General features: G+C 49.1%; 1 gene segment (V, D, J or C); it reads left to right on the top strand.

Annotated features, from left to right (window-relative positions):
* The first annotated feature begins 12,434 nt into the window (after positions 1–12,434).
* On the top strand, positions 12,435–13,126 carry LOC140208085 (T cell receptor beta variable 30-like). The segment is given in 2 exon segments: positions 12,435–12,508; positions 12,810–13,126. Coding segments are annotated over 2 exon segments (354 nt in total).
* Positions 13,127–13,470: the final 344 nt, after the last annotated feature.

Genomic DNA, 13,470 nt, shown 5'->3' on the forward strand with positions numbered 1-13,470 from the left:
TGGCCTGAAGCTGCTATTAAGTGTTATGGGCTTATGTTCCACGTTCTTTCCAAGATAATCCAAACGTCAAGCACACTGCCCATATCATTTGGATGAAAGGAAAATGAAATTCTACGATTATACGTTGGATGACGGAACTGATGGCTTCGTGGGCAGCTCTGCGAGCAGTACGAAGATAAGGGATGAGACAGGAGGTGCAATCACTGCAGAAGGACTGCGAACAGATTGGTAGAAAGGGCAAAGGAATGGTACTTTGGAGAACGGTATTATCATGCACTTCAGTAGAAGAAATAAAAGCTGTAACAATTTACTAAGTGCAGAGAAAATTGAAAAATACGAGATTCAAAGGGACTTGGAAACGATTTCCCAAATGTTCAATGGCCGGTTAAGTCGGTGGTGAGTAAAGCAAATGCAATGTCAGCATTCGAGACAACTCGAATATGTAAGATGTAATGTTGAGATTTTAGAAAGGACCGATCAGGCCTCAGATTGAGTATTGTGAACTGTGTTGGGCCCTTTATCTATGATCGGATGAGTTGAAATTAGAGAACGTTTAAAGAAGGCGTACGAGAATGATTCGGACGTTTTGAGACGAGCCCCTTCATCACGAGATTTCTGGTGACAATCAGCGAGTGGACGCCGGGCAGTCGGAGTGACAGATTAGGTGATTAACTTATACGCGAGATCGCACTTTCATGCTCCATGCATTTTGCTGCTTAGGGAGTCAACTCACTGAACCTACCCTCGGCCAAAGCTTCCATTGCGACCCCTCTCGGGAAAGAGTTACATTTTATTCATGCTGGGTATATCTGCAACCTCGAACCTTGGTAAGAGCATGAAGAAAGGCAAGGACACATATTCTTGCAGAATGATAGTGAAGAAAAATATCGTCTTCCTTTCAGATCTGCTCTCTCTACCTCTCTGTAATTTAGCAAGATAGCAGAGTGGGCGGCATGTGAAGGCACAGGATGCTACCACTACGGAGCGTAAAAGCGCTGGGGTAAAAGTTATCTTGCACTTCTCGAAAGGTATGAAAGGGAACAAATTGGATGGGTGTCGACAAGCGCTAAGAGCCAGACATAGAAATAATGACATGGACAGAGAAAGAGAGCCAGAAAGATACGGAGACTGAGAAAGAGAGAGATTTTCTACCGAGGGCTGATCCATACAGGACACAATGTTTCAGACGGTACAGCGCCAGGCCCACATCACGACATACCAGCGATTTCAGCGAAAGCGAGGTGCATTGTGGTCCGTTTTCTTTCACCGGTTTGTGTAGATTTCCGAAATTACAAAGTCTTGGGAGCATTAACAAAGTGCACACGGTGAGCTAAAGGGGAAGAGGAAAGAAGGGAGAGGGAGGAACCGGAACAGCGACAGAGAGAGTGTATTGCGAGTCCATACTGGTCGACCGTAAGCAGCAGCCCTAGAATCGGGTTGGATTATGGAAGAGGCGTGGCCAATTGCTACGCCCTCAAATCCACCTACGTCACTGGGTTATGTAACAAACCGGATAGGAGTGAATGAATTTGTCTCTGCCGCCCGGACCACTTTCATCACTGAGAGAGTAAACCCTCCAAGGAAGATGTTTCTGTTTCTGCAATTCATCCTCGCCTTCCGCTGTGAGTGAAAGTTCCAAATATTATTTTTTTTTTCATTCTCTGCTTCTGCCTTCCTTTCACGTTCCTTCCACTTGCTTTGCCCTCCCGTCCTCTCGGACTCATTCCTTATTTATTTGCGGTCCATCGCGTCCGCAGACGACCTGCCCTCTGCCGCCGCCATTAAATTCCGATCTCCTCTCGAAATGTCCCCCTCTTCAGTCATCTTCTTTTTGTACATTTCGATGCACACCCTGTTTATCCTCATCCCCATTGATCCGCATTTCCGCTTCCCTTCTCTCCGTTCAGCCAAGCCCGTCTCTTTTTTCCAGACGCGACCTCGGTGACGATCCACCAGACGCCGGCTTTCTCCGGAGCTGCCGGCCAGAAGGTGACCCTGCATTGCACAGTCGAGGGCAGCACCAGTGCTGATAACCGGTTGTACTGGTACCGACAACACCCGGGAAAGCGTCCGGAGAACATATTTTACTCAATCACAGCTAATTCCGTGTACCCGAAGGGATCGGTCGACGGTTTTACGGCGGAGAGACCGCATACCAACGAGTTCTCTCTGAAGTCCGACAAGCTGGAAACGAATTCGTCCGCGGTGTATTTTTGCGCGTGGAGTAATCACGGCGGTTCAGAGTGATGGGGAAGCTGTACAAAAACTCCCACTGTCAGGAAGGTCGCTGCTGGCAGCTGAAAAGGAAATGCGACGTCTGTAAATCTGCGGTTGGGAGGAGGGTCTATCAGTCAAGGCGCTGCGCCTTATCGAGCAATCAGTGAGAGAAGGGGCGGAACTATTGCATTTAATCTCCTACCCTTATTAAGCATTCATATGGGTGGAGATAATCCACGTACTAATCTCTCCACTCCATCCTGCATTTTCATGTACAATCCTCCCGCATATCTGCACTGCGAGATGCTCGCAACTTTTGAGTGCGACTGCCCATTGTCCTGTCATGGTCCGGTTCTTGAAATCCGCATTACTGTTCACGGCCAGGTCCATGCTCCTTATTCCTGGTTTTCCGGTTTTCCCCCGTTTCTGTTGAGGCTGCTGACTTCATAAATACTTTCAGGATTCAGCATCTGGCTGCTGGATTGATCCTGTCCATACCCGCTGTCTGTATCCTTTCCTTTCCCTTCCCCTGCCTTCTGTTTCCTCGCTTGAAGTTTTGCCTCGCCTGTAACCCTCGCCTGAACCACTGTCAAGTTCCATCGCCGGAGCAAGATAAGGAGCTGTCCATTGTTGTTTTGAACTGTCTCTGTGTCCACGCCCTCGCTAGGTAGGTCCGGTCGTCTGCCGCTGCCTTGTTTTGGAACCGCCTGCTTGTATTCTGCATTCTGTGTAATGAGCCCAGGTAGGGGTACCGGATCTGTATTCCATGTTCCTGTCTCTCCCTCGACCAAAGCTCTGCGTTCTTGTCTCTCCGTCGACCTAATCAAGGCTTCGGGGTCTCGTCTAATCCTAGCCACGATCCAGGAACCCTGTCATGTCCAAGGCATGGCTTTGTGTTCTCGTCTTCTCTATGTGTCTCGCCCAGCCCAGGAGTACCTTGCCCAGCCCGGTGCTGGTGTCCCTCATCCTGTGCTGCAGTTCCCTTGTCCTGTCCAGGAGTCTCACGTCCAGTCCTGTTGCTTCTCCTCGTCCTATAGCCACGCCTTGCCCTCGCCTAGTTCTAGACTCCGAGCCCCAGTCAAGGCCCAGGTTCTGGATCCTTGCCCAGTTTCTGCCTCGGAGTCCATACCCAAGCCTCAAAGTGCCCTAGCCTCCAAGAACCCAAGCCTCGTCATGTCTTCGCCTACATCCGGGGTCCGAGCCCGAATCAAGACCCAGGTTTCGGGTCCTTGTCCAGCCTCTAGCTCGGAGTAAAACCCCAGTCTCCTAGTTCCACGTTCCATGTCCTGGTTCCGCTATCCTAGTCAAGTCCTAGCCCAGGCTCTGTATCCTTGTCTCGTCCAGGGACTGTGTCATGTCCAGCGTATTTTCTTTTCCACTTCCCTTGCTTTCCTGACTAACCTAGTCCTGTCCATTGTACTTCAGTGTCTGTGTCTTGCATTTGGGTCCGCTCCCAGCCTCGCCCTTATGCCACGCTCATCACGTGCCGTCCACAGGATCAATGCTACCGCTCTTTATCGCTTTTGTTAAATCGCCGAAGCACAGACATTCGGGAGAGTTGAGGAACAGAGGCAACCCAGGTGTATAAGGGTAGGGCGTAAACGTTATGAATGGTGGGGAGTGTCGAGGCACAGTGGGTATATAAGAGTATGACTAACAAAGAGTCCATGGTGTGTAGTGCCCAGCGAAAAATGGTGTGCACTGGGTGGAGCACACTCTTCGAAGAAATATAGGCTGGAAGATGATATAAACGATCTGGCGAGGGGTAGAGATGGGTGGATAGGGTTGTGAGGACTCCTGTATGAGATGCTGGGACGAAATAGCTGAAGGAGATACAGAGAGGAAGTAGAAGTAACCGGACACAGGGGAGCGGTGGATCATGGGGAAAGGGGCAGGAGGAGCGCGAACCAGAAGGACATGATGGACTGGTGAGATTATAAGAGGTAGGTGGGTGTCAATAACAGGGAACGGAACGAACAAGCGGTTGGGTACAAATTAGTAAAACAGAGAAATGTGTCGCTGCTCGCAGCGACACAGGAAAGAAGACGTCTGTAAATCATAGGCCGTGTGGAGGGACTATCAGTCGGGCGGTGTGCCCTAGCGGTGAATCAGTGAAATAAAGGGCGGAGCTGTTGCACCTTGGTCTTTAATTTCCTCCCTTCTTAATGGTGAAGCTGTCGCCGCACTTTATCTACCCTTGTTGTGTACAATCTTCCCACACACCATCGGTCCGGGAGGATCTCAAGATTTGAGGGCGCCAATGATAATGGCCTCCAAGATCAATCTCCCGCAATATATGTCCTTTGTCCGTCCGTGGAAATTCAGAATGCAGGGACTCTCGGACGGTGGAGAAACAAAGGGACTTGGCTTCATAAGGGTGGGACCTAAGGGGACGATCGAGGGATCTCAGAGTACAAGGTGAGGATCCACTTCCTGATCGGCGCGGAGTGTCGAGCGATAGGGGAACCTCGGTGTACGAGGGTGGGACACGCAGCGTGAATGGTAGGGAGAGGCGAGGGACAGAGGCAGCTCCGTGTACGGGGACAGGACACACGTCAACAATGGTTCGGAGCGTCGAAGGACAGAGCGACCTCGTTCCACGAGGGTAGGACCCACACATTCAATGGTGGGGATTGTCGAGGGACAGAGCGATCTCGGTGTACACCAGTAGGACACTCAGCGTGAATTACAGGGAGTATTGATGGACAGAGGGTCGAATATGTACTTGTCGGACAAACCCTGGGAATGGTGCCGAGAATCGAATGACAGAGGAGGTTCGGAGTACGAGGGGACAGCCGGATAATGATAAAAGATAGAGAGAGATAGGGTAATACCGGTGAGACAGACATCGTGAAAGGTATAACACGGCGTACTTTGGAGGAACAGCGGGTTATTAATGTACACTTTGACGATCACTAAAGGTGACAGACTTCACAGGATTCGTGGGGTAGGTTGGGTGCCGGATCTGGGGGTGCGTGCGGATTTGTGGGTATCGGCGAAGGTAGGGTGAGGAGAATTAGGTGTGAGAATTGGGGGTGTCCCACTGGGCCCCATCCTCCATATTGGCCCCATCAGATTCTTTCTTCTCCAGCCCTTGACATTCCACACCCACCTGCTTCGTCTATCAGGTAACATTTATTGATGTCGGAATGGGAATATTCGCAACACTAGAGGGCGCTGAAAGAATCCGGATCTCACACTGGTCACCCATTTTAATTCCAGTACATGATTGATTAACAACTAAACGGGAAGACCGAAAATCGGTTTGTAAAGGAAGACAAAGTGAGCAATTTCAAACAGAGCAAAGAAGCAGAAGACGAATTAAGTAAGTACAAAAAGCAACACTGAGAAAATGATTTGTAGAGATCGTGGAAGTGAGGTCATAGGGTTTGACATAGTTCAGTTTTGAGGTGATTTGGGAGCCCGAACCACCGTGCATAACATCACTTTCCTCAACAGGGAAGAGAACACGATGGCGGTTACATCCCGCATTGAGATAACTAGTCTCCCACTACAGCCTGGAACAGGGACGTTCAGTGGCCATGTTCTACCAGTAGGTGGCAGCACCTGACCGAGTTCGGATGCCCCTTTCTGTCAGCAACGGGCTGCACTCGGCCTGGTTTCCCCGCCTGCTCCTGCTATCTTAGATATCGGATAGACAAACACAGGGGTTTGATGACTAAAGGCCTGTTGTTGCATCTACTCTGCAATTGTCGGCAGGAAACCCGAGAAGGCGCTACGCACAGCTCAGCACATCGCTCAAATACGCCCTCTGTCCATACACCTCGTTACCTCAATAAAGCAGCCGATGACAATGAAGAGCTCCAGTCACGACTCCAACAGCTCGCCGCCTTTGTTACCCGTCTCTTATGCTCGAGGATGGTACAAAAATGTGGATTCTCGACTTCACAATCTACCTCTCTGTAGCCTTGTTCACCTGTATGGCGGTTTTCTCCGGCGTTTTTAAACATTACTGATGAACCTTATTCTATACCAATGATTTGATCTGTGTGCAAGAACAACTTTTCACTGTAACTCCATAGACGCAGCAAAAGTAATCGAATTTATTAAATTACTTTTCTCTATCTCAATTCAAAATGTTATGAATTGATCTCTGCGAACCAGCTTTTCACCGCATAACTGCACAGGGAATTCACTGTGGCCAAGCATTGTAACCCCGATTCCCATTCACCTTCCGACGTGTCGGTCCATGACGACCCCTCGTGTGAAGAGGACGCCACCCTCAAGGTAGAGAAACAACCTCTTACATTTCATCTGGGCAGCGTTCAACCTGATGGTGTGTCTTACTGTTTCATTTTAGTTCTTCTCGCCTGACTATTAGTTCCCCCTTTGGCCCTCACCTACTTCCCCTTCCCCTGTTTTCGTCTCCTCTCCTATCATATTCTTCCCACTCCAGTCCTTGTCCTTTCCCTTCCACCTGTCTTCATCTATCACCTTCTAGCCGGCCTTTTACCCATGCGGCAATTTTTAATTCAAGCATCGCACCCGCCATCCAGCCTACCTTTCCCTCTCAGTCCTGATGAAGCTTCTCGGTCTAAAACGTCCAATGCTTACACTTTTCCGCACGCCATCCACAGCGCTAGAACGCAAGTCTCTGACCACAGAAAAACCGTACTGCTTACCACCAAGAGGTGCAGAACGGGAGTTTGGCCACGTGGGGGCAGCAGTACTCTGTGTATCGCTGCACATTGTCCTACTGGAACGGCACGCAGCAACGCGCAAATGTTATACCGGTGCATCTGTAAAAGTTTGCTCGACGGATGCATCTGTACAAACGCTAACATCCCGCACAAACATCCATGCCTTGTGTACATATGTAATTAATGGGGAGAGCATCCTTTTGGTGACCTCTTGCACCTGATATAATGGCCACTCTCTATATGTTCGTGGTTTTCTGCATTGCAGCCCATCCGCTCCAAAGTCCAACATATTGTGTATTCAGAGATGCTCTTCCGCACACCGCTGTTGTAACACGTGGTCACTTGAACTACTGAGGCCTCCCTCTCAGCGTGAAAGAGTCTGGCCATTCTCCTCTAAACTCGAGCAGTAGCAGGGCGTTTTCACCCGCATAATTACCGCAACAGTTTTTCGCTCCATTCTCGGTAAACACTAAAGAATGTTGTGCGTGAATATCCCAGGAATTCAGTCGTTTCTGAGATACGCAGCCTCTCCCGGTTATCATCACTAATCATTCTCCAGCCAAAGTAAATTGGATTACATTTCTTCCTTATTCTAAGGAACCGTTAGACCATTTCTGCATGCTCTGATACATTGATTTGCTGCAACAAGATTGACTGAAGAGACACTTCCATTAATGATTGGTGTACAACTGTCCAATAAAGTGGCCACGTCGTCTGAGTAGGTTGAATGTAAACGTGGATAGATTGGTTTGTAAGTTTGAAAACGGCACAGTGATTGACCGCCTCATGGATGTTAGAGCAGGTTGTCAACGGAGAGAGCGGAATATCAGTGTTGTCAGTACGTAGCTGCAGCTAATAATGAGGCCACTGAGTGTATGCTGTGCTGTCTTTATCATCACCTCTGCAGACCTTCGCTGCTCCTTGTCATCTTTCGCAGTATTCCGTCTGGAGGAGAGATTTCCCGACCCGAGGCATGGCGCACACTGAGCTGCTGTTGATCTTTCGCTTCTTTTCCTACTAGGAGACAAACGACGTTCTTTGGTTGCCGTATGACCACAAATTATGCAACGACTCGCCACGAAATTCCCTCTGACTTTCACGCTCTTTCAGCCTGCGGGTCCAGAGTCAGTGAGACAGTAGACACACAGAAATGCATTGCGGATAATTCAGTGAGATAAGTGGATAGACAGATAGATAGATACATAGATAGATAGTTAGACAGAGAGACAGATAGATAGAGAGATAGGCAGAAAGATAGATAGATACATAGCAAGTTCGCCGCTCCTCCTACTTTTTCGCCGTATTCCATTCCAAGAAGCAATAGATCCCACCCTGGGTGTGCAATATACTGAGCATTATTGCTTGTTTCTGTTCTAAATAGGAACGGCAAGCGGTTTTCCCATAGCTGATGTATAACGACAGCTGTTTCATTCACCCACCACGAAATTCCTGTTATGTATCTATGTGTTTGTGTGTGTGTAACTGTGTATGTCTCTGTGTTTGTGCGCGCGCACGTGTGTGTGTGTGTGTGTGTGTGTGTGTGTGTGTGTGCGTGAGCGCGTGTATGTGTGTAGTCCTGTAGTGACGATTCCTCACGAAAGCGACACTGCAGAAACTGCGACCTCCACTCTCCTCCGGCTTTCGAATGACGACAGAAGGCAAACGTACCGCCCATCAGTTACACAGGAAGTGACAGACGTCATAGGGCCATTCGGAACCAGCAATTATATCGAGCCACACAGTACATTACTTCTGAAAGCTGGTCTTGAACGGCACTCCATCCCAAAGCCAGCCAGATTCTACCCGGTCAATGATGATGAGAGGAACATATTGTATTCCGCTGATCGTGGCATTGATCCCGCGTAAGTCAGGATAACAAATGTTCTGGGGAAGGTAACTCAGGTTCAGAGAACGGGCTACCATTTGCTGAGAGAAATTAGGCTCTAATGGAATTTCTCCCTTGCAGGGATTCTGGCCGCGTACGTGGAGCAGTCGCCCCCTTCCCTGTCAGTTGGATTGGGACAGTCAAGCACCGTCCAATGCACGCTGCTAAATTCGGACTATAATAGAATGTATTGGTACAGACAGCGACCGGACGGGGCAATCGAAGCTCTTTTCTATTCTGCTGGGAAAGATATGGTCAACAATTACACGTCGGAATCCTACGCGGCAACAAGATCCAGCAGCACTTTCTTTCAAATGGAACTAAAGAACGCCTCGCACTCTCACTCGGCCGTCTATTTCTGCGCCTGCAGTAGCGCACAGGGGTTGAGAAGCCGAGCCGCCTCTGACAAAAGCTGTTCTGCACAATCGCTGAAGGCTCAGAACCCGCTATTTCCCACCAGTAGGGGTCGCTGCACATTGAATTTCACTGTCCGGGTCGCGGCCAGCATCACACTGCAATTGCCTTTTGATTCTTCCCATCCACCTAACCCAATACGTAATATCAGGAAATTAGATCAGCAAGGCAAGGATGTCTGAAGCAATTCAGAAACACTTCCCAGAAAAGAAAAACAGTGACCGCCTCGAATTTCTTACGAAGCTAAGAAATTTAAGAAATTTAAGAAATTTAAGAATCTAAGAAATTTCTTATGGACCGTGGGTTTTATACACCTTTCCTTGCACTGCACGCCTTCGCGTGTTTCAGCTTTCTTTAATTATCTCTGATCCATTGATAATCACATAGGACCAAAGTGAAGGTTGAGTCACAGGTGGACTGTCCGACGTGGGAAACATTTGACAACCACGACTTCATCTGTCAGAGCTTTTATAGAGCTGGGATGTGTCACGGGCGAACAGAACAAGAACGAGAATGGAGTTCTATGATTAAACGTTTATATTCAGTCATTTTGGATTATTTATCTATCTATGTACCTGTACATCTATCTATCTAACTGCCAATCTGTCTATCAATCTATCTATCTATCTATCTACCTATCTCACTGTCTATCGATCTATCTGTACAGACAGAATCCTGATGGTCGTTGACGTTCCATGTAGATGGGACAAATAAAGTAAATCATCGATCATAATTTGCGAATTGACATCTGTTAATTCAGACATAAATGCTCAGATACATAAAGATACATATCAAGATAAATAAATAAAGTGATACACCGAAAAGGAAGTTATGAGAGGTGTGAGCATTAGTATGAACAATAGTCAGGGGGGGGCAGAGAGGGAGAGAGGGAGAGAGAGAGAGAGAGAGAGAGAGAGAGAGAGAGAGAGAGAGAGAGAATGAGAAAAAGATAAAGAGTGAGAGCCCCGGGCCAACAGCTTCGAGCCTGCACTCTGCTCTCTCTGTACTAATCATCACTCAGAGCACTTTTCCAATTGATAACACCGGAATAGGGGATCTCCGTTGGCCAGTTCATCGATTCCTTCTTGGCCCAACGCCAAGCACCTGACAGGAACAATAACCTGCCTACTTCTGCTGTCCGTGTAAGGTTCGATTTCAACATTTCGTTCCATATTGAAATCCACCATGGCCAGCATAGGAAGGGAGAGAGAAAGAGAGAGAGAGAGAGAGAGAGAGCGCAAGAAAGAGAGATAAGGAAGAAGAGAATGCGGCGAGTCAATCAACACTTGTCTATCGATGGGAGACGGATATGGGAAGCCAAGAAGGAAAAATCATGATTCGGTAAAGTATAACTCCACAAGCCTCGATTCTAATTGGCCAAAAGAAGCAGAGGGCGCGGCCATCCGTATCACCAATGACCATTTAGGTCACTGAGTTACGTGACAAGCGGGACTGAAGTGAGGGGATTCATTGCTCCTGGACACAACAGTTTCACTTGGGAGAGCATTATCCTCCAGAGAAGATGTTCCTGTTTCTGCAACTGATCGTCTCCTTCCACTGTGAGGGAAAAAATTGCTTATACTTTTTCCTCTCTTTTCCCTAGGGTAATCCTCGCTTCCTCTCGTCCTGTGCCTTTTCTGTCTCCTTCTGAGCTTTTCTTCGCCCATTTCCATCCTCTCTCTGATCTTTTTTCGTCGGAACCTCTCCATACCGACCGCCACCCGAAAATACCCCGGCTTCAATCCTCCCCCTTCTCTACCCCGTCGTTCTCGCCGTCCACATACTCACCTCTTTTCACTCCCACTCTCTTCTTCAGATGTGACCCCGGTGACGATCCACCAGGTCCCAGCTTTCTCCGGTCCCACCGGCCGGGCTGTGACGCTAAACTGTACTGTCGAGGGGAGCAGTAACACGGCTGATAGAATGTTCTGGTACAGACAGTACCCGGGACAGGGGACTCGAAAACTTGTTCTGCTCTACATTTGCGGGTAAAGAGGGTCGGTGTACGGCTTTACCGCAGAGAGACCGAGCAGCTACATCTTCAGGCTGAGCTGTGTCGCCTTGGAGGCGAATTCGTCAGCCGTGTGCTCCTGTGCCTGGAGTGATCACAGCGACGGGGTCAGACGGCGGAGCTGAACAAAAACCTCACCGTCTTGATGTCAATCGAAGCGTCGGTGCGTGCCCGTCCGACAGATGGCGCTGCGATGCTGCAACGGAGAGAAATAACAGGGCGAAGATATCGCAGCTGCGCTTGTAATGCATTTCTCTTGTTCGGCATTAAAATGGCGGAAGCGGTTCTACACAGATATTTTTGCACCAGTCCTGTTTTTTCCTGTTCCCTGAAAGCTTCACTCCGATGCTCAGACGATACAGAAACTACATCCATCTGAAATCGCCATTCTCAGTACTTAATCCGTATTAATCCACTACATCCATTGGTCGATACTCAAAATGCTCGGACACTTGGTGTGTTGAGAAGCAGAGGGACCTGGGTTTACAACGGTAGGACGCGCACTGTGAACGGTGTGAAATGATCAAGAACAGTGGGCGTTCGGTGTAGAGGGGCGCGGCATGCACCGTGAACGGTGGGCAACCATGGCGCAACGGGCCCTCAGTATATAAGGATAGGGCTCACAGTCGACTGTGGGGAGTGTCAAGGGACCGGGGAACCTCAGTGTGCAAGGGTAGGACACACACAGTGAATGGTGTGAGGTGTTGAGGAACAGGGGAACCTGGGTTCCACGCTCGGTTGTTTGGGATCTCGGGGTCGTCAGGAATGGAATTCTTTCACGCACAACAGAAGCCCGTTGTTAGCAAGATAACCGTTGAGCCGACTGTCATGCAGGAAGAGGCTTTCACTCAGAATGCGATCTGTTGCTATTCGTCAGAGTACGTGGCGCAGGCGTTGCTCTTTCGTTCTTCCCTAAGCATTCAAATAAGAGAAATTCTTCCGCGCAAGGAAGTTCACAGCCGGTTCTTCGTTACATGACCGTGTTGATCGTAACTTCCCAGTGAGGCCAACTAGATTGAGACTTCAAGCTATCTGCAGTCTCCCTAAACCTACCTCCCGCCCATTCGGCCTGTCGCTCATCATTGTGGACACTTTCTCAGCTGCGCCGGAGGGAGGCCTATCTCTCGAATCGGGGCAGGTTCATGAAAGGGGCGTGGGCAATAGCTACTTCCGCAAATCCACCTCCGTCACTGGGATACGTAACAAACGGGGATGAAGTGAATGAATTCGTCTCTGCCGCCCGGACCACTTTCATCACTGAGAGAGTAAACCCTCCAAGGAAGATGTTTCTGTTTCTGCAATTCATCCTCTGCTTCCGCTGTGAGTGATAGTTCCCAAATATTTTTTTTCATTCTCTGCTTGTGTCTTCCTTTCACGTTCCTTCCACTTGCTTTGCCCTCCCGTCGTCTCGGACTCATTCCGTACTTATTTACGAACACATACGGCCGCAGACTATCTGCCCACTGCCGCCACCATTAAATTCCGATCTCCTCTCGAAATGTCCCCATCTTCAGTCATCTTTTTTGCATCCTTCAATGTACCTTGCTTATCCCCATCCCCATTGATCCGCGTCTCCGCTCCCCTTTTCCCCGTTCAGCCAAGCTCGTCTCTTTTTTTCCAGACGCGACCTCGGTGACGATCGACCAGACGCCGGCTTTCTCCGGAACTGCCGGCCAGAAGGTGACTCTGAATTGCACAGTAGAGGGCATTGGCAGTGCTGGTAACGTGTTGTGCTGGTATCGACAATTCCCGGGAAAGGGTCCGGAGAACATGTTTTACTCGGCGATAGTTAAAGCCGTGCTGCCAAAGGACCCGGTCGGCGGTTTTACGGCGGAGAGACCGCAGAGCAACGAGATCTTCCTGAAGTCCGACAAACTGGAGGCGAATTCGGCGGCCGTGTATTTCTGCGCCTGGAGTGTTCACGGCGGCTCAGACTGACGGGGCAGCTGTACAAAAACCTCACTGTCAGCGTACTCGCTGCTGTCAACAAAACAGGAAACACGACTCCTGTCAATCATAGTGTGGGTGGGTCCATGATTTGTCATACGCGCCGTAGCGGCAAATTAGTGAAGGAAGGGGCGGTGGTACAACTTTCCATGTCCTCCACTAAAGCATTCAAATAGGAAAAGATAATCCGCGCACTGATCTTCTCTCTCCATCCTTCCTTACGAGCAAACTTCTTACCGATCTTCAGCACGGGTGGATCGTCACTTTTGAGTGCGACCGCTAATGTAACGAGGAGCACATGGCACGTGAAATGAGATTCCTTGAAAGGTCGAGAA

Source organism: Mobula birostris, chromosome 13, assembly GCF_030028105.1.
Source record: "Mobula birostris isolate sMobBir1 chromosome 13, sMobBir1.hap1, whole genome shotgun sequence".
Taxonomy (NCBI): Eukaryota; Metazoa; Chordata; class Chondrichthyes; order Myliobatiformes; family Myliobatidae; genus Mobula; species Mobula birostris.